The sequence below is a fragment of the Pseudoliparis swirei genome, chromosome 23 (assembly GCF_029220125.1).
Source record: "Pseudoliparis swirei isolate HS2019 ecotype Mariana Trench chromosome 23, NWPU_hadal_v1, whole genome shotgun sequence".
Taxonomy (NCBI): Eukaryota; Metazoa; Chordata; class Actinopteri; order Perciformes; family Liparidae; genus Pseudoliparis; species Pseudoliparis swirei.
In genome coordinates, this window is record NC_079410.1 from 22,830,298 (window position 1) to 22,857,290 (window position 26,993).

General features: G+C 51.9%; 3 protein-coding genes across 3 annotated transcripts; 2 read left to right on the forward strand and 1 right to left on the reverse strand.

Moving 5' to 3' along the window:
• On the forward strand, window positions 1–10,404 carry LOC130188637 (insulin-like growth factor-binding protein complex acid labile subunit). The gene is made up of 4 exons (XM_056407046.1): window positions 1–139; window positions 1,930–2,308; window positions 7,752–7,897; window positions 10,350–10,404. Exons 2-4 carry the CDS (start codon window positions 2,003–2,005, stop codon window positions 10,402–10,404), a joined length of 507 nt encoding a protein of 168 aa, XP_056263021.1. The 5' UTR covers window positions 1–139; window positions 1,930–2,002.
• A 7,464-nt stretch (window positions 10,405–17,868) lies between these two features.
• LOC130188638 (uncharacterized) lies at window positions 17,869–23,032 on the forward strand. The gene is made up of 3 exons (XM_056407047.1): window positions 17,869–17,882; window positions 21,107–21,905; window positions 21,995–23,032. The coding sequence occupies exons 1-3, from the start codon at window positions 17,869–17,871 to the stop codon at window positions 23,030–23,032; spliced, it is 1,851 nt and encodes a 616-aa protein (XP_056263022.1).
• Window positions 23,033–23,056: 24 nt separating this feature from the next.
• On the reverse strand, window positions 23,057–26,989 carry LOC130189227 (trichohyalin-like). Its single transcript, XM_056407973.1, has one exon. The coding sequence runs from the start codon at window positions 24,970–24,972 to the stop codon at window positions 23,209–23,211; it is 1,764 nt and encodes a 587-aa protein (XP_056263948.1). The 5' UTR covers window positions 24,973–26,989; the 3' UTR covers window positions 23,057–23,208.
• Window positions 26,990–26,993: the final 4 nt, after the last annotated feature.

Here is a 26,993-nt window from a genome sequence, read left to right on the forward strand (position 1 = left end):
CTGAGAGGATTACACGGCGCCGCTGGAGAACCTCCATCGGCGCCGCGGCTCTTTGTTCGTCTTCTCGTCTTCCGTCCGGTGGCGTGAGAGACGAGCGTGTCCGGGCCGAGGATGCAGCGCGGAGACGTCAGCAGAGGAGGTGAGTGGAGAGGTCAAAGGTCACGTCGCCGTCCCGTGTATGTTGAGTCTAGTGTATGTATATACATATATATATTATACATATATATTATATGTATAACATATATAATGTATATATTATATATACACTATATATTATACATACAATATATATATATATTATATATAAATAGTATATATATTATATATAAATAGTTTTTATATATAATATATATATTATATGTATAATATATATAATGTATCATATTATATATACAGTATATATATAATATATATACAGTATATATTATACATATAATATATATATAAATATTATATATATATAGAATATATATTTTATATATATTCTATATATATAAATAGTATATATATAAGATATAATATATATCTATTATATATACTTGAAAGTCTTTTCCACCTTTTATCAGTGTGAAAAATGAAAAAATAAATCATGTACTGTTTCTTAAAAATAGTTTTATTAGAAATAAATATACTAATTGTCATTGATGGGGTGAGTTGTGAGGAAGAGAAGAACATCGGGTTCACAGCTGCTTTCTATGAGCTGCTGAGCGAGAGGAACAATCCATCATGGCGGGTCGCATCCGTGTTCATGACCTCCGGCTGGATGTAATCCGCCCTGCTCCTGATGGCGGTGATGATGTCATCACTTTGGGTGAAGGGATGAACGTCCTCTGTTTGAGGGCCTGCTGCTGCAGTTATGAAAGATTCAGGCGTTTGATTGTTTAAAAAACTAACTAATAATTACATTTATTTAAAAGGTAGCATGGCCAGTTAAAACATAAATATCACCATGTGATGCTGTGCCAGATTGTAGCTTCAGCTAATTCACATCTGCAGTCTATTGACAGACCATAATAACCATAAAACAATAACAAACAGTCCAGGATAAGAACACACAACACACACAATGCAAAGCTACAGTACAGCACGTTAAATACAAGTAATACATTGTATTAAAAGTAAGTAATATCAGCCGTAATAATGTTGCTTGTGATCAATAAAGAGGTGAACGATTGAGCGTTTCTTTTGGTTTAACGGTTTAGTGCATTCCTAAACCATGTATGAAAAACAAAAGGTAGTAAATGAATATCAACTCAACAAGTGTATTGGAATTGTCACCAGGTCCCCAAATGTGGAGGCCGATGTGAAAGTGAGCTATATATATATATATATATATATATATATATATATATATATATATATATATATACATACACTGTATTATATATATTATATAATAATATACATATATATAATAATACATATATGTATATAATTAATATATATAAATAACTTGTATATAATATATATAGATTATAATATACATGTATGTATATAATAATACAAAATATGATATATATTATAAAATAATATACATTTATAATAATATATTTATAGTTATATATATAATATCTCGATATATATTATACATATATTATATAATATACATATATAATAATATATATAAATAAGATATATATAAATAATTCTATCTAAATGTATAATATATAATAATATCTATATATATTATACATATATTATATAATATACATATATAATAATATATATTAATAATTCTATCTAAATGTATAATATATAATAATATCTATATATATATATATAATCTATATATATATAAATTATATATTCTATAACATACCTATATATGTATAATATACATATATCTAATAATAGATATATAAATAATATTCTATAGATATATTGTATAATAATATAATAAAGTCTGAGCTCTGTTTTCTTGATGACCAGGCTGACTCCAGGGACTGCGGACTACCGAGCTCCACCCGGCTTCCCCCCGGCCGCCCCCCTCCTCCGGGGGGACATGTGTCCCCGGCTCCCGGCCCTCCTCGTCTCCCTCCTCGCCCTCCACTCCCCGCCGTCTCTTCTCCCGACCGCCGGCTGCTCGCCCCCGTGTCCGCCGCGCTGCGCCTGTTACGAGCACGCCGACCTGGTGGACTGCCGCGACCGCGCGCTGCAGCGCGTGCCCGCCGGCGTCCCGCGCGGCACCTGGCTGATGGAGCTGGGCGGGAACAACCTGAGCCACATCGCCGGCGGGGCCTTCGCCGGCCTGTGGTCCCTGAGGGTCCTGGTGCTCACGGACAGCCGCATCCGGGACCTGCAGCCGCAGGTAGGCACGGCTCACTTCCGGTTATCAGAGGCAGAAGGTGAGCACATCTGGGGAATGCTAAGGTTATGACTACCCGTCTGTCTGACTACCCGTCTCTCTGACTACCCGTCTGTCTGTCTACCCGTCTGTCTGACTACCCGTCTCTCTGACTACCCGTCTGTCTGTCTACCCGTCTCTCTGACTACCTGTCTGTCTGACTACCCGTCTCTCTGACCACCCGTCTCTCTGACTACCCGTCTGTCTGTCTACCCGTCTCTCTGACTACCCGTCTGTCTGACTACCCGTCTCTCTGACTACCCGTCTGTCTGTCTACCCGTCTCTCTGACTACCCGTCTGTCTGTCTACCCGTCTCTCTGACTACCCGTCTGTCTGACTACCCGTCTCTCTGACTACCCGTCTGTCTGACTACCCGTCTCTCTGACTACCCGTCTGTCTGTCTACCCGTCTCTCTGACTACCCGTCTGTCTGACTACCCGTCTCTCTGACTACCCGTCTGTCTGACTACCCGTCTCTCTGACTACCCGTCTGTCTGTCTACCCGTCTCTCTGACTACCCGTCTCTCTGACTACCCGTCTGTCTGACTACCCGTCTGTCTGTCTACCCGTCTCTCTGACTACCCGTCTGTCTGTCTACCCGTCTCTCTGACTACCCGTCTGTCTGACTACCCATCTCTCTGACTACCCGTCTGTCTGACTACCCGTCTCTCTGACTACGCGTCTCTCTGACTACCCGTCTCTCTGACTACCCATCTGTCTGTCTACCCGTCTATCTGACTACCCGTCTATCTAACTACCCGTCTATCTAACTACCCATCTGTCTGTCTACCCGTCTCTCTGACTACCCGTCTATCTAACTACCCATCTGTCTGTCTACCCGTCTATCTGACTACCCGTCTATCTAACTACCCATCTGTCTGTCTACCCGTCTCTCTGATTCAAGATTCAAGATTCAAGATGTTTTATTTGTCACATACACACACAGGGTGTGCAGTGAAATGAAAGTGGCAATGCTCAGCAGGAATGTGCAAGGGCAACAAGTACACACTATTTACAAATAAAAAACAACACAATATTTACAGTAAGTGTGTGTGTGTGTGTGTGTGTGTGTGCCTAAGAGGGGCAGTTGTGTGGGTCTATGTGGGGGTCCTGGTGAGGTCGGAGTTCACAGTCCTGATGGCCTGAGGAAAGAAACTCCGTCTCAGTCTCTCTGTTCTTGCAGCGTGACTACGGAGGCGCCTGCCTGACCGCAGCAGCTGAAACAGTCTGTTGTTGGGGTGGTGAGGATCCTTCATGATCCTGCCGGCTCTGGTTCTGCACCTCCTGGTGTACAAGTCCTGCAGGGTGGGAGTGTAGTTCCAATAGTGCGCTCAGCCGAACGCACTACTCTCTGCAGAGCCTTCCTGTCCTGAGCGGAGCAGTTGCCAAACCAGGCTGTGATGCTTCCTGTCAGGACGCTCTCTACAGCTCCAGAGTAGAAGGACTGAAGGATCCTCTGGGAAACTTTAAATTTCCTCAGCTGCCTGAGGTGGTAGAGGCGCTGCCTTGCCTTTCTCACCAGAGTGTCTGTGTTTGTTGACCATGTCAGATCCTCGGTGATGTGGACTCCCAGGTATTTATACCGCTCACCCTCTCCACAGTAGTCCCGTTAATCCCCAGTGGTGAGTACGTCCTCTGTTGTTGTACCCTCCTAAAGTCCACAATCAGCTCCTTAGTTTTGGTGACATTCATGATGAGGCTGTTGTCCTGGCACCAGAGTGACAGATCAGCAACTTCCTCCAGGTAGGCCTTCTCGTCGTTGTCGGAGATCAGGCCCACCACCACTGTGTCATCCGCAAACTTGATGATGGTGTTGGAGCTGAACCTGGCCACACAGTCATGTGTGTACAGGGAGTACAGTAGGGGGCTGAGGACGCAACCCTGGGGATCCTGTGTTCAGGGTGAGGGATTTGGAGGTGTGTCTGCCCACCCTGACCACCTGTGGCCTGGCGGTCAGGAAGTCCAGGATCCAAGCACACAGGGGTGTTCAGTCCCAGCTCAATCAGCTTGCCGGCCAGTCTGGAGGGACTATGGTGTTGAAAGCTGAACTATAATCAATGAACAGCAGTCTCACATAGCCCCCTCTGGCTGTCCAGATGAGAGAGTGTGGTGTGCAGTACCTGGGAGACAGCATCATCCGTGGATCTGTTTGGGCGATAAGCAAACTGCAGCGGGTCCATGGAGGAAGGGAGGAAGGCGCAGATGTAGTCCTTTATCAGCCTCTCAAAGCATTTCATGACCACCGAGGTGAGGGCCACGGTCGGTAGTCATTCATACATGCTGGAGAAGCATTCTTGGACACAGGGACAATAGTGGATCTCTTGAAGCAGGCGGGGACCACGGACTCCGCCAGCGCGAGGGTGAATATTGTGGTGAACACTGGAGCTAGCTGGTTAGCACAGGTCTTCAGTACTCGCCCAGATATGCCATCTGGACCTGCAGCTTTCCTGGTGTTCACCCTCAACAGAGCCCTCCTCACACTGTGCTCGGTCACAGAGAGTGTGTGTTCATCCCCAGCGGTAGAACTCACCTCGCCACGCTTAACGGTGTTGTTGTTAGCGGCGAGCTAGCGCTGTTGTTGCTAGCCTCAAACCGTGCATAAAATGAGTTCAGGTCGTCCGCTAGGGATGCGTCGGCACTCACCATTGCGCTGGGTCTGCTCTGGTAGTTTGTGATAGTCCGTAGCCCCTGCCATAGGCGCCTGGTGTCGCGCTGCTCCATCTGTGATTCCACTCTGTCTCGGTACCTCCTCTTGGCCTTCTTCACCGCCTCCTCAGTCCATAGACCGCTGCCTTGTACTCGTCCATGTTGCCGGATACAAGACCGGAGTTATAGGCAGCAGTACGGGCGTTCACAGCTTCACGGATGGATCTATCAACCCACGGCTTTTGGTTAGGAAAGTCCCTAACTTTTACCGTGGGGACGATGGTGTCCGTTAAGCGTTGCTATGAGGCTCATTGCTACTTCCAAGAACTCGCTGACGACACTGGAACTGGATTGGATCATGTCCCAGTCGACAATACTCAGAGCGTCCTGTAGCTCAGCCTCTGATTGGTCAGACCACCGCATTCGTTCCTCGTCACTACCGCTTCCGCGATCCTTTGTTTATACTCCGGAAGCAGAAAAATGGCGGCATGGTCTGATTTCCTAACGGAGGGAGAGAGACAGCCTTGTAGCCTCTCTTGAATGGCGTATAGCAGTGGTCCAACGTTCTTTCCTCTGGTAGCACACGTAATGTGCTGGTGAAAGTTCGCATGACTTTTTAGGTTTGCCTTGTTAAAGTCCCCAGCCACCACCACAGCCGCCGGGATACTTGTTCTGATGCCGACATAACACATCATGTAGGTCCGATAGTGCTACGTCGGTGTCCGCTTGTGGTGGAATGTAGACGGCTGTGGTGATGACCGAGCTGAACTCCCGGGAAGGTAGAATGGACGGCATGAGATCGTCAGATGTTCCAGGTTCGCGAGCAGGAGCGAGAAAGAGTCTTAATGTTCTTGGGGTCGCACCACATGTTGTTCATCATGAAGCAGACCCTCCACCCTTAGATTTACCAGACTCTTCCGTTCTGTCTGCACGGAAAACAGAGAAGGACTCGGTTGGGCATATGACTCGATCCGCACCAGCGGGTCAGCCAAGTTTCCGTCAGACAAAAGATGTTACAATCCGCATGTCCCGTTGGAATCTGATCCTTGCCCTAAAATCATCCATCTTATTTTCCAGAGACTGGACGTTAGCAAGAAGGATGCTGGGCAGAGGTGGACGGTGGGCTTGAACTCTCAGTCTGTTCCGAATTCCGCTCCGCTTCCCTCGATGTTTTCGTCGTCTCCCGTAGTAGCGGCTCCACTGTTGTTGTTGCGGTTCGCTCGTACGATCTCTGCCGGCCACGCTGGATCGATGGAAAAAGTGGACAAAAACCCTTGTTTTGCGCAAAAGTTTATGTCCAAAAGTGTGCTGCGGTCGTATGTTGTTAGTGCCGATGTGTTTGTGGCAAAGAAAATATTAAAAATAAACACAAAAACTAAAAGAGCGCACAATCTCCGCGGAGCTGCCGCGACGGCGACTGGACACAGCCGCGCCATCTCCCAGAAGCTGTGCAAGTGACTACCCGTCTGTCTGACTACCCGCCTGTCTACCCGTCTGTCTGTCTACCCGTCTATCTAACTACCCGTCTATCTAACTACCCATCTGTCTGTCTACCCGTCTCTCTAACTACCCGTCTATCTGACTACCCGTCTGTCTGTCTACCCGTCTCTCTAACTACCCGTCTCTCTGACTACCCGTCTCTCTAACTACCCGTCTCTCTGACTACCCGCCTGTCTGACTACCCGTCTGTCTGACTACCCGCCTGTCTACCCGTCTATCTAACTACCTGTCTCTCTGACTACCCGCCTGTCTGACTACCCGTCTGTCTGACTACCCGTCTGTCTACCCGTCTATCTAACTACCCGTCTATCTAACTACCCGTCTATCTAACTACCCGCCTGTCTGTCTACCCGTCTCTCTGACTACCCGTCTGTCTGACTACCCGCCTGTCTACCCATCTCTCTAACTACCCGTCTATCTAACTACCCGTCTATCTAACTACCCGTCTATCTAACTACCCGTCTATCTAACTACCCATCTGTCTGTCTACCCGTCTATCTAACTACCCGTCTATCTGACTACCCGTCTATCTAACTACCCGTCTATCTAACTACCCATCTGTCTGTCTACCCGTCTGTCTGTCTACCTGTCTCTCTGACTACCCGCCTGTCTGTCTACCCGTCTCTCTGACTACCCGCCTGTCTGACTACCCGTCTGTCTGTCTACCCGTCTCTCTGACTACCCGTCTGTCTGACTACCCGCCTGTCTACCCGTCTCTCTGACTACCCGTCTGTCTGACTACCCGCCTGTCTACCCGTCTGTCTGTCTACCCGTCTGTCTGACTGAACACAGTGGAGGTCTGGACAGCAGGGGTTCAGAGTCCCGGTGAGGCCCCTCCCCCTGCACCTCGAGCGACCGCTTGTGATTGGACTGGACTTTCCCGCCCTACACGACAGACATGTCTGCTCCCCCAAATGCACGTTGTGTTTAAAAAAGGGGAGGAGCCAAAGCACTCCCCAGCCTGTGGGAAACTAAAAGAACAGCCAATCAAAAGAAGAGAGACGAGACGTGCTGACCGTCTGACGACCAGCTGCTCGTCGTGGAGATGCATCACGGGATGAATGTCTGCTGTCCACTCGTTAGCCAATCACAGAAGGCGCATACAAATAAAAAAACAAGGCTAAACAAGGTCAGCGTGGACTCCGAAAGCAGCGGAGGAGACATTTAAAACCGGAAGCGTTGACCTGGAGGAGGCCGGGGTCACGCGGGGTCACGGAGCGAGGGAGGCGGCGGCGAGGAGCTTCACGTCTCTGTTCCCTCAGGCCTTCCTCTCGCTGCCCGTCCTGGAGCAGCTGGACCTGAGCTGGAACCGGCTGGCGGCGCTGCCGGACGACCTCTCCAACGGCCTCCCGGCCCTCAGGGAGCTGCGGCTCGACCACAACCGGCTGCAGCGCGTCTCCGGCAGCAGGTACGTCTCTTTGCCTCTGGCCCCTGAGGCCTCCTTCCAGGCCAGATGAGGGCGGCGTGGGGGGGCCCTCCAGAGGCTCCTCGGTCAGACCGGGCCCATTGGCCATTCGAAGATCCAAGATGGCGGCTTTTTTTGTTCTTCTTTAAATCCTAAAAATTGTTCAACATTTTGAAAATGGAGCAACATTGTTGTCAGAAGTCTTATGAAGGAGCACATTTAGCCCCAGAGAGCTTAGAAACAGAGGAGGAGACGCCAAGGCCACGACATCAGAGAGAGATGAAACAGAGGAGGAGACGCCAAGGCCACGACATCAGAGAGAGATGAAACAGAGGAGGAGACGCCAAGGCCACGACATCAGAGAGAGATGAAACAGAGGAGGAGACGCCAAGGCCACGACATCAGAGAGAGATGAAACAGAGGAGGAGACGCCAAGGCCACGACATCAGAGAGAGATGAAACAGAGGAGGAGACGCCAAGGCCACGACATCAGAGAGAGATGAAACAGAGGAGGAGACGCCAAGGCCACGACATCAGAGAGAGATGAAACAGAGGAGGAGACGCCAAGGCCACGACATCAGAGAGATGAAACAGAGGAGACGCCAAGGCCACGACATCAGAGAGAGATGAAACAGAGGAGGAGACGCCAGGCCCACGACATCAGAGAGAGATGAAACAGAGGAGGAGCGCCAAGGCCACGACATCAGAGAGAGATGAAACAGAGGAGGAGACGCCACCACGACATCAGAGAGAGATGAAACAGAGGAGGAGACGCCAGGCCACGACATCAGAGAGAGATGAAACAGAGGAGGAGACGCATCAGAGAGGATCAGAGAGAGATGAAACAGAGAGGAGGCAAGGCCACGACATCAGAGAGAGATGAAACAGAGGAGGAGACGCAGGCCACGACATCAGAGAGAGATGAAACAGAGGAGGAGACGCCAAGGCCACGACATCAGAGAGAGATGAAACAGAGGAGGAGACGCCAAGGCCACGACATCAGAGAGATGAAACAGAGGAGGAGACGCCAAGGCCACGACATCAGAGAGAGATGAAACAGAGGAGGAGACGCCAAGGCCACGACATCAGAGAGAGATGAAACAGAGGAGGAGACGCCAAGGCCACGACATCAGAGAGAGATGAAACAGAGGAGGAGACGCCAAGGCCACGACATCAGAGAGAGATGAAACAGCCGCCATCTTGGATTTTTAAATGGCCAATCGAGATGAAACTGATCCACACTCCCAGCCTCTCCTCCCTGACCCTGTGACCTCTCCTCCCCGTGACCTCTCCTCCCCGTGACCTCCTCCCCTGACCCCGTGACCTCTCCTCCCTGTGACCTCTCCTCCCCGTGACCTCTCCTCCCTGTGACCTCTCCTCCCCGTGACCTCTCCTCCCCTTGACCTCCTCCCCTGACCCCGTGACCTCTCCTCCCCGTGACCTCTCCTCCCCGTGACCTCTCCTCCCCGTGACCTCCTCCCCTGACCTCTCCTCCCCGTGACCTCTCCTCCCCGTGACCTCTCCTCCCCGTGACCTCCTCCCCGTGACCTCTCCTCCCCTTGACCCCGTGACCTCTCCTCCCCGTGACCTCTCCTCCCCTTGACCCCGTGACCTCTCCTCCCCGTGACCTCTCCTCCCCTGACCCCGTGACCTCCTCCCCGTGACCTCTCCTCCCCTGACCCCGTGACCTCCTCCCCTGACCCCGTGACCTCTCCTCCCCGTGACCTCTCCTCCCCTGACCCTGTGACCTCTGCTCCCCGTGACCTCTCCTCCCCGTGACCTCTCCTCCCCGTGACCTCTCCTCTCCGTGACCTCTCCTCCCCGTGACCTCTCCTCCCCGTGACCTCTCCTCCCCGTGACCTCCTCCCCGTGACCTCTCCTCCCCTTGACCTCTCCTCCCCGTGACCTCTCCTCCCCTGACCCCGTGACCTCCTCCCCTGACCTCTCCTCCCCGTGACCTCTCCTCCCCGTGACCTCTCCTCCCCGTGACCTCTCCTCTCCTCCCCGTGACCTCTCCTCCCCGTGACCTCCTCCCCGTGACCTCTCCTCCCCGTGACCTCCTCCCCTGACCCCGTGACCTCTCCTCCCCGTGACCTCTCCTCCCCGTGACCTCCTCCCCGTGACCTCTCCTCCCCGTGACCTCTCCTCCCCGTGACCTCTCCTCTCCGTGACCTCTCTCGTGACCTCTCCTCCCGTGACCTCCTCCCTGACCTGACCTCGTGACCTCTCTCCCCGCCTCCTCTCCCTCCGTGACCTCTCCTCCCCTTGACCTCTCCTCCCCTGACCCCGTGACCTCTCCTCCCCATGACCTCTCCTCCCCGTGACCTCCTCCCCGTGACCTCTCCTCCCCTTGACCTCTCCTGACCTCCTCCTGACCTGACCTCCCTGTGACCTCTCCTCCCTGTGACCTCTCCTCCCCGTGACCTCTCCTCCCTGTGACCTCTCCTCCCCTCAGCTTCCAGCATCTGGACCACCTGGAGAAGCTGCTGTCTGACTACCCGTCTGTCTGACTACCCGTCTCTCTGACTACTCGTCTCTCTGACTACTCGTCTCTCTGTCTACCCGTCTGTCTGACTACCTGTCTCTCTCTGTCTACCCGTCTGTCTGCCTACCTGTCTCTCTGTCTACCGCCTGTCTGACTACCTGTCTGCTCTCTCTCTGTCTACCCGCCTGTCTGACTACCTGTCTCTCTGTCTACCCGTCTGTCTGCCTACCTGTCTCTCTCTGTCTACCCGTCTGTCTGCCTACCTGTCTCTCTCTGTCTACCCGTCTGTCTGCCTACCTGTCTCTCTCTGTCTACCGCCTGTCTGCCTACCTGTCTCTCTCTGTCTACCCGCCTGTCTGCCTACCTGTCTCTCTCTGTCTACCCGCCTGTCTGCCTACCTGTCTCTCTCTGTCTACCCGCCTGTCTGCCTACCTGTCTCTCTCTGTCTACCCGCCTGTCTGCCTACCTGTCTCTCTCTGTCTACCCGTCTGTCTGCCTACCTGTCTCTCTCTGTCTACCCGTCTGTCTGCCTACCTGTCTCTCTCTGTCTACCCGTCTGTCTGCCTACCTGTCTCTCTCTGTCTACCCGCCTGTCTGCCTACCTGTCTCTCTCTGTCTACCCGCCTGTCTGCCTACCTGTCTCTCTCTGTCTACTCGTCTGTCTGCCTACCTGTCTCTCTCTGTCTACCCGTCTGTCTGCCTACCTGTCTCTCTCTGTCTACCCGTCTCTCTGTCTACCCGTCTGTCTGCCTACCTGTCTCTCTCTGTCTACCCGTCTGTCTGCCTACCTGTCTCTCTCTGTCTACCCGTCTGTCTGCCTCTCTCTGTCTCTGCCTACCTGTCTCTCTGTCTACCCGCCTGTCTGCCTACCTGTCTCTCTCTGTCTACCCGCCTGTCTGCCTACCTGTCTCTCTCTGTCTACCCGCCTGTCTGGCTACCTGTCTCCCTCTGTCTGTCTGCCTACCTGTCTCTCTCTGTCTGTCTGCCTACCTGTCTCTCTCTGTCTACCCGTCTGTCTGCCTACCTGTCTCTCTCTGTCTACCCGTCTGTCTGCCTACCTGTCTCTCTCTGTCTACCCGTCTGTCTGCCTACCTGTCTCTCTCTGTCTACCGCCTGTCTGCCTACCTGTCTCTCTCTGTCTACCCGTCTGTCTGCCTACCTGTCTCTCTCTGTCTACCGTCTGTCTGCCTACCTGTCTCTCTCTGTCTACTCGTCTGTCTGCCTACCTGTCTCTCTCTGTCTGTCTCCCTGCCTGTCTCCCTGCCTGTCTCTCTCTGTCTACCCGTCTGTCTGCCCACCTGTCTCTCTCTGTCTACCCGCCTGTCTGCCTACCTGTCTCTCTGTCTACCGTCTGCCTGTCTGCCTACCTGTCTCTCTCTGTCTACCGCCTGTCTGCCTACCTGTCTCTCTCTGACTACCCGTCTGTCTGACTACCTGTCTCTCTCTGTCTACCCGTCTGTCTGCCTACCTGTCTCTCTCTGTCTGTCTGCCTACCTGTCTCTCTCTGTCTACCCGTCTGTCTGCCTACCTGTCTCTCTCTGACTACCCATCTGTCTGCCTACCTGTCTCTCTCTGTCTACTCGTCTGTCTGACTACCTGTCTCTCTCTGTCTACCCGTCTGTCTGCCTACCCGTCTGTCTCTGTCTACCCGCCTGTCTGACTACCTGTCTCTCTGTCTACCCGTCTGTCTGACTACCTGTCTCTCTCTGTCTACCGTCTGTCTGACTACCTGTCTCTCTCTGTCTACCGCCTGTCTGCCTACCTGTCTCTCTCTGTCTACCCGTCTGTCTGCCTACCTGTCTCTCTGTCTACTGCCTGTCTGACTACCTGTCTCTCTGTCTACCCGTCTGTCTGCCTACCTGTCTCTCTGTCTACTCGCTGTCTGACTACCTGTCTCTCTGTCTACTCGCCTGTCTGCACCTGTCTCTCTGTCTACCGTCTGTCTGCCTACCTGTCTCTCTCTGTCTACTCGTCTGTCTGCCTACCTGTCTCTCTCTGTCTACTCGTCTGTCTGCCTACCTGTCTTTCTCTGTCTACTCGTCTGTCTGCCTACCTGTCTCTCTCTGTCTACCCGTCTCTCTGTCTACCCGTCTGTCTGCCTACCTGTCTCTCTCTGTCTACCCGTCTGTCTGCCTACCTGTCTCTCTCTGTCTACCCGTCTGTCTGCCTACCTGTCTCTCTCTGTCTACCCGTCTGTCTGACTACCTGTCTCTCTCTGTCTACTCGTCTGTCTGACTACCTGTCTCTCTCTGTCTACCCGTCTGTCTGCCTACCTGTCTCTCTCTGTCTACTCGTCTGTCTGCCTACCTGTCTCTCTCTGTCTACTCGTCTGTCTGCCTACCTGTCTCTCTCTGACTACCCGTCTGTCTGCCTACCTGTCTCTCTCTGTCTACCCGTCTGTCTGACTACCTGTCTCTCTCTGTCTACCCGTCTGTCTGCCTACCTGTCTCTCTCTGTCTACCCGTCTGTCTGCCTACCTGTCTCTCTCTGTCTACTCGTCTGTCTGACTACCTGTCTCTCTCTGTCTACCCGTCTGTCTGCCTACCTGTCTCTCTCTGTCTACCCGTCTGTCTGCCTACCTGTCTCTCTCTGTCTGTCTGCCTACCTGTCTCTCTCTGTCTACCCGTCTGTCTGCCTACCTGTCTCTCTCTGTCTACCCGTCTGTCTGCCTACCTGTCTCTCTCTGTCTACTCGTCTGTCTGACTACCTGTCTCTCTCTGTCTACCCGTCTGTCTGCCTACCTGTCTCTCTCTGTCTACCCGTCTGCCTACCTGTCTCTCTGTCTACCCGCCTGTCTGACTACCTGTCTCTCTCTGTCTACCCGCCTGTCTGACTACCTGTCTCTCTCTGTCTACCCGCCTGTCTGCCTACCTGTCTCTCTCTGTCTACCGCCTGTCTGACTACCTGTCTCTCTCTGTCTACCCGCCTGTCTGCTACCTGTCTCTCTCTGTCTACCCGTCTCTCTCTGTCTACCTGTCTACCTGTCTCTCTGTCTACCCGCCTGTCTGACTACCTGTCTCTCTCTGTCTACCCGCCTGTCTGCCTACCTGTCTCTCTCTGTCTACCCGCCTGTCTGCCTACCTGTCTCTCTCTGTCTACCCGCCTGTCTGACTACCTGCCTCTGTCTACCCGTCTGTCTGCCTACCTGTCTCTCTCTGTCTACCCGTCTGTCTGCTACCTGTCTCTCTGTCTACCCTGTCTCTCTGTCTACCCGCCTGTCTGACTACCTGTCTCTCTCTGTCTACCCGTCTGTCTGCCTACCTGTCTCTCTCTGTCTACCGCCTGTCTGACTACCTGTCTCTCTCTGTCTACCCGCCTGTCTGCCTACCTGTCTCTCTGTCTACCCGTCTGTCTGCCTACCTGTCTCTCTCTGTCTACCCGCCTCTCTGTCTACCTGTCTCTGTCTGACTACCTGTCTCTCTCTGTCTACCTCGTCTCTGTCTGACTACCTGTCTCTCTCTGTCTACCCGCCTGTCTGTCTACCTGTCTCTCTCTGTCTACCCGCCTGTCTGACTACCTGTCTCTCTCTGTCTACCTGTCTCTCTCTGACTACCCGTCTGTCTGACTACCTGTCTCTCTCTCTGTCTACCCGTCTCTCTGTCTACCCGCCTCTCTGTCTACCTGTCCTGTCTGTCTACCCGTCTCTCTGACTACCTGTCTCTCTCTGTCTACCCGTCTGTCTGCCTACCTGTCTCTCTCTCTCTACCCGTCTGTCTGTCTACCCGTCTCTCTGACTACCTGTCTCTCTCTGTCTACTCGTCTGTCTGCCTACCTGTCTCTCTCTGTCTACCGCCTGTCTCTCCTACTCCGTCTCTCTGACTACCCGTCTGTCTGCCTACCTGTCTCTCTCTGTCTACTCGTCTGTCTGCCTACCTGTCTCTCTCTGTCTACCCGTCTGTCTGCCTACCTGTCTCTCTCTGACTACTCGTCTGTCTGCCTACCTGTCTCTCTCTGTCTACCCGTCTGTCTGTCTACCCGTCTCTCTGACTACCCGTCTGTCTGACTACCTGTCTCTCTCTGACTACCCGTCTGTCTGCCTACCTGTCTCTCTCTGTCTACTCGTCTGTCTGACTACCTGTCTCTCTCTGTCTACCCGTCTGTCTGACTACCTGTCTCTCTCTGTCTACTCGTCTGTCTGACTACCTGTCTCTCTCTGTCTACCCGTCTGTCTGCCTACCTGTCTCTCTCTGTCTACCCGTCTGTCTGACTACCTGTCTCTCTCTGTCTACCCGTCTGTCTGCCTACCTGTCTCTCTCTGTCTACCCGTCTGTCTGCCTACCTGTCTCTCTCTGTCTACTCGTCTGTCTGACTACCTGTCTCTCTCTGTCTACCCGTCTGTCTGCCTACCTGTCTCTCTCTGTCTACCCGTCTGTCTGCCTACCTGTCTCTCTCTGACTACCCGTCTGTCTGACTACCTGTCTCTCTCTGTCTACCTGTCTGTCTGCCTACCTGTCTCTCTCTGTCTACCCGTCTGTCTGCCTACCTGTCTCTCTCTGACTACCCGTCTGTCTGACTACCTGTCTCTCTCTGTCTACCTGTCTGTCTGCCTACCTGTCTCTCTCTGACTACCCGTCTGTCTGCCTACCTGTCTCTCTCTGTCTACCCGTCTCTCTCTGTCTACTCGTCTGTCTGACTACCTGTCTCTCTCTGTCTACCCGTCTCTCTGTCTACCCGTCTCTCTCTGTCTACCCGTCTCTCTGTCTACCCGTCTCTCTCTGTCTACCCGTCTCTCTGTCTACCCGTCTCTCTCTGTCTACCCGTCTCTCTGTCTACCCGTCTCTCTCTGTCTACCCGTCTCTCTGTCTACCCGTCTCTCTCTGTCTACCCGTCTCTCTGTCTTCCCGTTTCTCTGTCTACTCGTCTGTCTGCCTACCTGTCTCTCTCTGTCTACTCGTCTGTCTGACTACCTGTCTCTCTCTGTCTACCCGTCTGTCTGCCTACCTGTCTCTCTCTGACTACCCGTCTGTCTGCCTACCTGTCTCTCTCTGTCTACCCGTCTCTCTGTCTACTCGTCTGTCTGACTACCTGTCTCTCTCTGTCTACCCGTCTCTCTGTCTACTCGTCTGTCTGACTACCTGTCTCTCTCTGTCTACCCGTCTCTCTGTCTACCCGTCTCTCTCTGTCTACCCGTCTCTCTGTCTACTCGTTTGTCTGACTACCTGTCTCTCTCTGTCTACCCGTCTCTCTCTGTCTACCCGTCTCTCTGTCTTCCCGTTTCTCTGTCTACTCGTCTGTCTGACTACCTGTCTCTCTCTGTCTACCCGTCTGTCTGCCTACCTGTCTCTCTCTGTCTACCCGTCTCTCTGTCTTCCCGTTTCTCTGTCTACTCGTCTGTCTGACTACCTGTCTCTCTCTGTCTACCCGTCTCTCTGTCTACCCGTCTGTCTGCCTACCTGTCTGTCTGACCAGGTGCTCCTGCTGAGCAACAACAGCATCGGTGCGGTGCCCAGCGGGGCCCTGGCCCCTCTGGGCAGCCTGGCGCTGCTCACCCTGGACAACAACGAGCTGCAGACGCTCAGCTTCAAGAGCTTCAGCGGCCTCCAGAGCGCCGCCACGCACATGCAGCTGGCAGGTGACACGCCTCCAGAGAGAGAGAGAGAGAGAGATATACATACATATATATATATACACATATATATATATACATACATATATATATATATACACATATATATATATACATATATATATATTTACATGTGAGCATGTCCCCAGTGGCTCCTCCCCCTCCGGGCCCCCCTCACCTCTGCGGTTGCGCCCCCAGGTAACCCGTGGCGCTGCGACTGTGACCTGCACCGCGTGTTCAGCAAGATCCTGCACGTCCGCCACCTGCACGTCGACGACTACCGCGACGTGGCGTGCCGGGGCCCGCCGCCGCTGGCCGGGGCCTCGCTGGCCGCGGTGGACGGCCGGCTGTGCGTCGCGGAGACCGCCGCCGTGCTCGTCATCACCGGCACCGTGCTGGTCACCGTGGCCGCCGCCCTCGTGATGGCGGAGAGGAACCGCAAGAGGAACAGCGGGAAGAACTGGGACGCCGAGTCGCAGAATCAAACCAACGCCTGACACGAGGGTGGAGACACGGGGTGGAGACACAGGGTGGAGACAAGAGGGTGGAGACACAGGGTGGAGACAAGAGGGTGGAGACACAGGGTGGAGACAAGAGGGTGGAGACACAGGGTGGAGACACGGGGTGGAGACACAGGGTGGAGACAAGAGGGTGGAGACACAGGGTGGAGACAAGAGGGTGGCGACAAGAGGGTGGCGACACAGGGTGGAGACACAGGGTGGAGACACAGGGTGGAGACACAGGGTGGAGACAAGAGGGTGGAGACACAGGGTGGAGACAAGAGGGTGGCGACAAGAGGGTGGAGACACAGGGTGGAGACAAGAGGGTGGAGACACAGGGTGGAGACACAGGGTGGAGACAAGAGGGTGGAGACACAGGGTGGAGACAAGAGGGTGGAGACACAGGGTGGAGACACAGGGTGGAGACAAGAGGGTGGAGACACAGGGTGGAGACAAGAGGGTGGAGACACAGGGTGGAGACAAGAGGGTGGAGACACAGGGTGGAGACACAGGGTGGAGACAAGAGGGTGGAGACACAGGGTGGAGACAAGAGGGTGGAGACACAGGGTGGAGACACAGGGTGGAGACAAGAGGGTGGAGACACAGGGTGGAGACAAGAGGGTGGAGACACAGGGTGGAGACAAGAGGGTGGAGACACAGGGTGGAGACACAGGGTGGAGACAAGAGGGTGGCGACAAGAGGGTGGAGACACAGGGTGGAGACAAGAGGGTGGAGACACAGGGTGGAGACACAGGGTGGAGACAAGAGGGTGGAGACAAGAGGGTGGAGACACAGGGTGGAGACACAGGGTGGAGACACAGGGTGGAGACAAGAGGGTGGAGACACAGGGTGGAGACAAGAGGGTGGAGACAAGAGGGTGGAGACACAGGGTGGAGTCACCAGGGTGGAGACAAGAGGGTGGAGACAAGAGAAAGAAATCCAGATACTATCTATTTGAGAGGTACAGATAAAAATGAAAATATTGACGTTATTCACAAGTTTAAGAACAAAACATCTCTGGATTGGAATGGTATCGACATGACTCTAATAAAACAAGTAATTGACACTATAGTCGACCCTCTAACTTACATCTGCAATCTATCGTTCGACTTGGGATGCTTTCCCAGTAAAATGAAAACGGCTAAAGTGATCCCATGACACAAAGCTGGAGAAAACACCTATTTACTAACTACAGGCCCGTTTCACTGCTCTCCCAGGGCTCTAAAATTCTTGAAAAGCTCTTTGTTGTTACAAATATGAGTTGCGTATACAGACGATATGGTTTTAGAACGAACAGATCAACTGCAATGGCTTTAATGGATTTAGTCGAAGAATTAACAAGTAACAGTAGGTGTTTTTGTCGATCTAAAGAAAGCGTTTGATACAATTGATCATGGAATTTTAATACATAAACTGGAAAGGTATGGGATTAGAGGGGTAGGGCTAAATTGGTTAAAAAGTTAAGAAAACAGTTTGTTCAGATGGGTGTAACTAGGTCTCCTCTCTTAGATATTATATGTGGTGTTCCGCAGGGGTCAATTCTTGGACCGAAATTATTTGTACTGTACATCAATGACATATGCAATGTTTATAAAATACTGAATTATGTTATTTTTGCTGATGACACTAATGTATTCTGTGCTTGGGAGAACCTTCAGCAGCTGCTGGAGGTTGTCACGGCAGAATTGAGCAAGCTAAAGTTGTGGTTCGATGTCAATAAATTATCAGTAAATAGAGATGCTCCGATCAGGTTTTTTGGTGCCGATCACCGAAATCAGTATCTGCCGATCCGATAAAACCGATCACCGATCACGGTGTCAATTGAAGCATTCTATTTATTGTGTAGCATTATTGCCTAGGACTATGAGGAAATACATATATAAAGCACCTCAAACATTATAGAAATTACAGATTTCTTTCAACATTTAGGACTTTTAATTTGAAAAATCTCTTAATTGCGACAGTAAATTTGTTTGATTGCCAGTCTAGGGGAAGTCAGGGACGTCCTGTATGGAGGACTCAAAATGACTAAAGTATAAATAAATAAATAAATGCATGAATAAATATAGGAATAAATAAATAAATGCTTCAATAAATGCTTAAATAAATAAATAAATGCTTAAATAAATATAGGAATTAATAAATATAAATCAACAGGACATCATTAAATAAATATATCTCTACATTTCTGTATTTCTTCGTTTATTTATTTCTCTATTTATGTGTCCACACGTATTTCTTCATTTATTTATGTGTGACATTTACGTGTGCGTATATTCAAATGAGCTGGGCGGTCCGAACCTGTCTAAAGCATGATTGGTCACAGGAGTGTGATGCACCTGGTGTGTTGTGCTCTACTACTTCTGCCTGGCCCATGACGCTGAAGTTGGCTCGCTCAGCTAACCGTTAGCAGAAGTTAGCCTAGACAGCTTTTTGACTTCAGCCGTTTATCATTTCCAAGAACACTGAGTACAGACTCGTGTTTTCTTGGAATCTGGTCTTGGGAGTCCAGACTCTCGGGGACGCAGGACGGTCTTTCTGGTCGTGTGACGTCACCACATCAACTGTTCTTGCTCATGAATTTCCTCCAATTATTCACTGTAAAATACTTTACAGTGGAGTAGAATGTGTTGCGGTGTTCACTGTTTGGCGTAGGCTATGAATAAATGGTAATAACTATAAAACGTCTTGTAGCTTTCCTGACCCAGGGTCGCTACAATATGAAGTTATGAATCTTAACCCTCAGTCAAATTGACGTAATGTTATCTTTTAATAAATAATAAACTTGTTGTGCTCTTTAGATCCTCCAAAACCTAATTATATCTCATGTTTAGCCGCTACGGAGATGTCAGAGCCAGCGGAGCATTTCAAAAAGTCCTGCCGAGATCAGGCTTCTCGGCGGCCACACAGCGCTGACCGCCCGGAGCTCAGAGGTCCCGCGAGCAGGACCTCAAATCTCCGTCTCATATCCTTATTAGGCTGAATCTCGATAAACCGACCACAGATTTGATGCTTAAACTACTAACTTCTCGGCTGAAAACATCCTTAAATTACATTCCGTGACTCAACAACAGTAGTATTTAGAATGTACAGACAAGAATACATAATAAACGCTGTTCGTCTACAGATCCAAGTGCTAGGGATCGATTGCTTCTGTCTTGCTCTCCGACCTGACCAATCCTGTTCAACAATGAGGTTCGGACCGCCCAGCTCATTTGAATATACGGACACGTAAATGTCACACATAAATAAATGAAGAAATACGCGTGGACACATAAATAGAGATATAAATAAATGAAGAAATGTAGAAATACATTTATTTAATGATGTCCTGTTGAGTTATAACTTATATTTATTAATTTCTGTATTTATACATTTATTCTTGTATTTATTTATTTATACATTTATTTAAGCATTTATTTATTCATTCCTGTATTTATTTATTTATTTATACATTTATTTAAGCATTTATTTATTTATTCTTGTATTTATTCATGCATTTATTTATTTATTTATTTATACTTAAGTCATTTTAAGTCCTCCATAGTCCTGAACACATCTGCATCAGTCGTTGCCTGGGACTCAGAGGAAATACATATCTAGAGCGCCTCAAACATTTAAAAAATGACCGATTTCTGTAAAACATTTAGGACTTTTACTTTGAAAAATGTCCTAATTGATACATTAAAAGTGTTTGATTGCTATTGTAGGGGATTTCCGATATGTATGGAACACATCTGCATCATTCATTTCCTGGAACTCTTGGGGAAATCTATATACAGGACTTTTCTTAACATACAAAAGTCTGACTTATTTTTATAAACTCTTCCTTGTTCCAGTAAAAATGTTTTAATGTGAGCATAATTTAAGCTAAATCTCAGAAACGATCTCTAAAGATACAAAATCTGTTCATTGTTTACTTCTATATGTTCGTGTATGATTTGTCGACATCTTATTTTGATAAACGGATGTTGTTTCACGTGGTTCTTTCCGCTAACTTTGCAAAACCGGATGTTGTCACGTAAATCCTTCCGCTAACTTTATCAAAACCCTCTTAGCTCCCGATCGAACGTGTTTAGCGTGAGCATCAGTCTCTAGGGGCAGACATGTGAGAGTCGGCTGAATCGACCCAGAGATTCAACTCGGGGGACGCCGGTGGTGAGGATCCCTCCCTCTGACCTCTCACCTCTCGCTCGCATTGTCTCCGTTGCGATGCGCCGCGATTGAAATGTCTCTGATAGTTTTTCTCGCAGATTTTATGTCATCTGATCGGCCGTTTTGAGAACGCCGATCAAAACCGATAATGTGAATATCGGCCGATATGGATCGGCGCCGATCAGATCGGTGCATCCCTATTGACAATAGTCCAGGTGTATTGGTGCAGGTCGGGCTGTTGAGTGACCAGCAGCTGGCCGCTCTGTCCATTCACCTCACAGTATTGATCAGACAAGAAGACACGCTTATCAACTCGATTACTATTGATCCAAACAGAATGAGTGTTCGGCTGTAGCCGACTTGAAACATACTATTGAGAACATATTCGCTGACGTGCACGTGATGAACACAGTTGTTTTTTTGTTTTTTTTTTCCATCCCGGACTTTTTTTGCCTTAGGCGCTCGGGATAACGGTTTAGGCGCGCGCCCAAATGTTCTCTATGCAGGAAAAACCCTGTCATCTGGGAGGCCCCCTGTGACCGGGCCGTGGGGCTGGACACGGAGGCCAGGCCGGCGGGGCGGCTGGACACGGGGGACCGGGCCGGCGGGGGGGCGGCTGGACACGGGGGACCGGGCCGGCGGGGGGGCGGCTGGACACGGGAGGCCGGGCCGGCGGGGCGGCTGGACACGGGGACCAGGCTGGCGGGGCGGCTGGACACGGGGACCGGGCGGGGGCGGCTGGACACGGGGGACCGGGCCGGCGGGGGGGCGGCTGGACACGGGGACCAGGCTGGCGGGGCGGCTGGACACGGGGACCAGGCGGCGGGGCGGCTGGACACGGGGGCCCGGCGGGGGGGCGGCTGGACACGGGGGACCGGGCCGGCGGGGGGGCGGCTGGACATGGGGACCGGGCGGCGGGGCGGCTGGACACGGAGGCCGGGCGGCGGGGGCAGCTGGACACGGGGACCAGGCTGGCGGGGGCGGCTGGACACGGGGACCGGGCGGCGGGGCGGCTGGACACGGGGACCAGGCTGGGGGGCGGCTGGACACGGGGACCAGGCTGGCGGGGGCGGCTGGACACGGGGGACCGGGCCGGCGGGGGGGCGGCTGGACACGGGGACCAGGCTGGCGGGGCGGCTGGACATGGGGACCGGGCGGGGGGCGGCTGGACACGGGGAGGCCGGGCGGGGGGCGGCTGGACACGGGGACCAGGCTGGCGGGGGGCGGCTGGACACGGGGACCGGGCTGGCGGGGGCGGCTGGACACGGGGGCCGGGCGGCGGGGGCGGCTGGACACGGGGACCAGGCTGGCGGGGCGGCTGGACACGGGGACCAGGCTGGCGGGGCGGCTGGACACGGAGGCCGGGCGGGGGGGCGGCTGGACACGGGGACCAGGCTGGCGGGGGCCGGCTGGACACGGGGGACCAGGCTGGCGGGGCGGCTGGACACGGGGACCGGGCGGCGGGGCGGCTGGACACGGAGGCCGGGCAAGGGGGGGGCTGGACACGGGGACCAGGCTGGCGGGGGCGGCTGGACACGGGGACCAGGCTGGCGGGGCGGCTGGACACGGGGCCGGGCCGGCGGGGCGGCTGGACACGGAGGCCGGGCTGGCGGGGGCCGGCTGGACACGGGGACCAGGCTGGCGGGGCGGCTGGACACGGGGGACCGGGCCGGCGGGGGGGCGGCTGGACACGGGAGGCCGGCTGGCGGGGGCGGCTGGACACGGGGACCAGGCTGGCGGGGGCGGCTGGACACGGGGACCAGGCGGGGGGGGCGGCGGGACACGGGAGGCCGACCGGGCGGGGGGGGGCCGGCTGGACACGGGGGACCAGGCTGGCGGGGCGGCTGGACACGGGGACCAGGCTGGCGGGGCGGCTGGACACGGGGACCGGGCGGCGGGGGCCGGCTGGACACGGGGACCAGGCTGGCGGGGCGGCTGGACACGGGGACCAGGCTGGCGGGGCGGCTGGACACGGAGGCCGGCTGGCGGGGGCGGCTGGACACGGGGACCAGGCCGGGCGGGGCGGCTGGACACGGGGGGCCGGGCCGGGGGGGGCCGGCTGGACACGGGGACCAGGCTGGCGGGGGCCGGCTGGACACGGGGACCAGGCTGGCGGGGCGGCTGGACACGGGGGACCGGGCCGGCGGGGGGGCGGCTGGACACGGGAGGCCGGGCCGGCGGGGGGGGGCCGGCTGGACACGGGGGACCAGGCTGGCGGGGGCCGGCTGGACACGGGGACCAGGCTGGCGGGGCGGCTGGACACGGGAGGCCGGGGCGGGGGCCGGCTGGACACGGGGACCAGGCTGGCGGGGGGGCGACTGGACACGGGGACCAGGCCGGCGGGGGCTGGGCGGTGGGGGGGCTGGACACGGGGGACCAGACCGGCGGGGGGGGGGGCGGCTGGACACGGGGGGGCCGAAGGAGGGAAATAAGGCAGGGCAGAATAGAATAGAATATATACTTTTATTAATCCCCAAGGGGAAATTAGTTCTCTGCATTTAACCCATCCTTAGTTATTAAGGAGCAGTGGGCTGCGGTGATGCGCCCGGGAAGCAACTGGGGGTAAGTAAGCAGTCCGGGAGGCAGAAGGAGATATTAGTGGAGGTCCTCAAGGTGATTCACCTGGGAGGATGGGGGTGGGGGTGGGGGGCCTGACTCCATTGTGTGCCGTCCTGCGGAACATCCTGCTGGAAGGAGTCGCCTCCGTCTCTTGCATTTTTCTTTTCATTTTTTCCAACTCGACCTGTCTCTCCTGCATCCTCCTGCCAAAGACACCTCGACTCTTCTTCTTCAACTGGAGACACACGTCCTCCAGGAGCGTGCATTCTTCCTGCAACTTTACATTTACTTTTAGCTCGTTCCTAAACTTTGAATCCAGCAACTGCAGGTCCTTTGTATGTTCCTCCCCCAGAGAGGCACACTTTACATCCAGAGCCTGCTGGCACTCTTTCCGTTCCTCCTCCAGGTTATTTTTGTGATCCTCCACCAGAAACTGCAGGACAGATGTGTGATCCTTCTCCAGTAACTGCATGCTATATTTATGTTCCTTGTCCAGATACTGCATGCTCTTTCTATGTTTCTCCTCCAGACTGTCAATCTTTTTCTGACAGGTATTGTATTTGCTCCTCCACCCTGTCACCTCCATCTGGTCCTCGGCTGCCTTCTTTAACAGCGAGTTGATTTGAGCCTTCAGGGCCTTATTATGCTGGAGTAGTTTACCTTCCTCCTGACGCAGCTCAGCGTTCTCCTGATGCATCTCAGCGTTCTCCTGATGCATCTCAACGTTCTCCTGACGCAGCTCAGCCTTCTCCTGATGCAGCTCAGCCTTCTCCTGATGCAGCTCAGCGTTCTCCTGATGCATCTCAGCGTTCTCCTGACGCAGCTCAGCGTTCTCCTGATGCATCTCAGCGTTCTCCTGATGCATCTCAGCGTTCTCCTGATGCAGCTCCTTGTTTTGTCGAGTCAAATCCTTGTTCTCCTTGATGACATTCTCGTATTGGATCCGTCGCATCCCGTCAAGACGCCTCAATTTCCTGACCGTGATCTTGCGCATCTTTTGTGTTTCTGCGTCACCTTCAGTACACGTCAAGAAATTCCAATGACCTGGCTCTAATTCTCTTTGATATTTCTCCCTGTTGCTGAAGTTCCTTGTCAGGCTTTGTAAATTTGACTGTTGATCCTGAGCATTTTTAAAATCTTCCTCACTTGATTGCTGCGGAGAAGTTGTCAGATCTTCCTCTTCTAAATTTTCCTGAGCATTTTTAAAATCTTCCTCACTTGATTGCTCCGGAGAAGTTGTCAGATCTTCCTCTTCTAAATTTTCCTGAGCATTTTTAAAATCTTCCTCGCTTGATTGCTCCTGAGAAGTTCTCAGATCTTCCTCTTCTAAATTTTCCTGAGCATCTTTAAAATCTTCCTCGCTTGATTGCTCCTGAGAAGTTGTCAGATCTTCCTTTTCTAAATTTTCCTGAGCATTTTTAAAATCTTCCTCACTTGATTGCTCCTCAGAAGTTGTCAGATCTTCCTCTTCTAAATTTTCCTGAGCATCTTTAAAATCTTCCTCACTTGATTGCTCCGGAGAAGTTGTCAGATCTTCCTCTTCTAAATTTTCCTGAGCATTTTTAAAATCTTCCTCACTTGATTGCTCCGGAGAAGTTGTCAGATCTTCCTCTTCTAAATTTTCCTGAGCATCTTTAAAATCTTCCTCGCTTGATTGCTCCTGAGAAGTTGTCAGATCTTCCTCTTCTAAATTTTCCTGAGCATTTTTAAAATCTTCCTCGTCCGATTGCTCCTGATCAATAGTCAGATCTTCCTCTTCTGAATGCTCTTGAGGATCGGCAGCTTGCTTTTGCGTGCTGTATTTTATGCCCATCGTAAAAGTAAATGTAAATGTACAAAGAAATCCGATGAGAAGCTGAGCAGCCTATATGGAGACTTCTAGTCTAGAAAATGTGACGTGGTGACCTTCATAATACAACAGCTTTGATATCAGGTGTCGAGTATTGGCCAATCAGCATCGAGATGTCTCCAGCGTCTTCATTCGGGTTAGCTTGAATGTCAGCCCGCTACTGCTGTAAGGTAGCACGGTGTATTGATACTACAAAGCGTTAAAAACATACGTTAAAAACGATACGGTTTTGCATATTTTTAATATCGATACTTCATTCAAATTGCGCGTGATCAAAGCGCGCTCTCTGCTTCGCCCTTGTAGGTGCGGGGCTACAAGGGGGCGGGGCTACTAAGCGCTGACTCACTAGAGAGACAACATGGCGGAGCGTTTGCCGACCGTACTCGGCGGATTTCTGTCTGTGTAACCCTCCGCGAATTGCGCAACTTTAACAGTGGCAGCGTCGTTGGGAAAATGAGGGCGAGGTAAGTAGTTAAGACAGGTAAAGAGCAGTGACGTGCGGTGAGGTTCATGGTTGGTGAGGCACTGACTCCTTTAGTGTCAGATTTACAAATATATAAACCCAAAAGGGGCTTATTCACTTGGATCCTGGTTATTTCATGTCTCATCAGCATTCTCCACACAACACACACGCGCACACACGCACACGGTACACATTACAGATATGTAAAGGTAAGAACAAGTTTGAAGCAAACCTTTTAGCTCCGGCGTTGGTCTACCTGTGTTCATCACGTCCACTTTTGACTGAAAGTCCAGTTTTGAGACATGTTTAAGGTCAGAAATATAATCCTCTTCCATGTTGGCGGTCTGACATAGCAAAATAAAAATAAAAACGGACTTGACTCGCCTGGCGCCTCAGCGTAGAAGAAGCAGTAGTTAGACAGTTACTTAAGTAGTTAGACAGGTAGGTAAGTATTTAGAAAGCTAGGTTAGTAGTTAGATAGCTAGGTTAGTAGTTAGACAGGTACTTAAGTAGTTAGACAGGTAGGTTAGTAGTTAGACAGGTACTTAAGTAGTTAGACAGATATGTAAGTAGTTAGGTATCTAGGTTAGTAGTTAGATAGCTAGGTTAGTAGTTAGACAGGTACTTAAATAGTTAGACAGGTAGGTAAGTAGTTAGACAGATATGTAAGTAGTTAGACAGGTAGGTAAGTAGTTAGATAGCTAGGTTAGTAGTTAGACAGGTAAGTAGTTAGATAGCTAGGTTAGTAGTTAGATAGTTAGGTTAGTACTTAGACAGGTACTTAAGTAGTTAGACAGGTATGTAAGTAGTTAGATAGCTAGGTTAGTAGTTAGACAGGTAGGTAAGTAGTTAGATAGCTAGGTTAGTAGTTAGACAGGTAAGTAGTGAGATAGCTAGGTTAGTAGTTAGATAGTTAGGTTAGTACTTAGACAGGTACTTAAGTAGTTAGACAGATATGTAAGTAGTTAGATAGCTAGGTTAGTAGTTAGACAGGTAGGTAAGTAGTTAGATAGCTAGGTTAGTAGTTAGACAGGTAAGTAGTGAGATAGCTAGGTTAGTAGTTAACAATTGGTATTAATTCATGCTTGCCTGCCACACATCCCTTCAGTCTCAAGTCGTCCTTGGAGGTCACACATGTCTCCCTCAGAGTTGCTGTCCTCAGTGAGGGAGTCTCCTCTGAGGAAGAGGGACCCAGATGTGACAGGTTCATATGGTGAAGGGCTCTTGCACTGGTAGAGGTTACCGTGAGGGTTTGCCTATTGTACACAGATCTGAAGATGGACTGCCTACATTTGATGAAATCATTCAACTGTGCTTTCTTAACAACAAGACAGGTTTTCTCGCTAAAGCTGTATGTTCATGGTATCGGGAGCATTATGGTGGATTTGAGCTCTCTGCCTCAGTCACTGGAGAGCTTGCCCTAATGGAGCCTGGTGACTGGGTGGACCACGCCCCCCTGTGGAGCACGTGGCTGGAGGTTTGTGCATGGCAATGCTGAACAGATTCGTCATCGTTAAAGGTT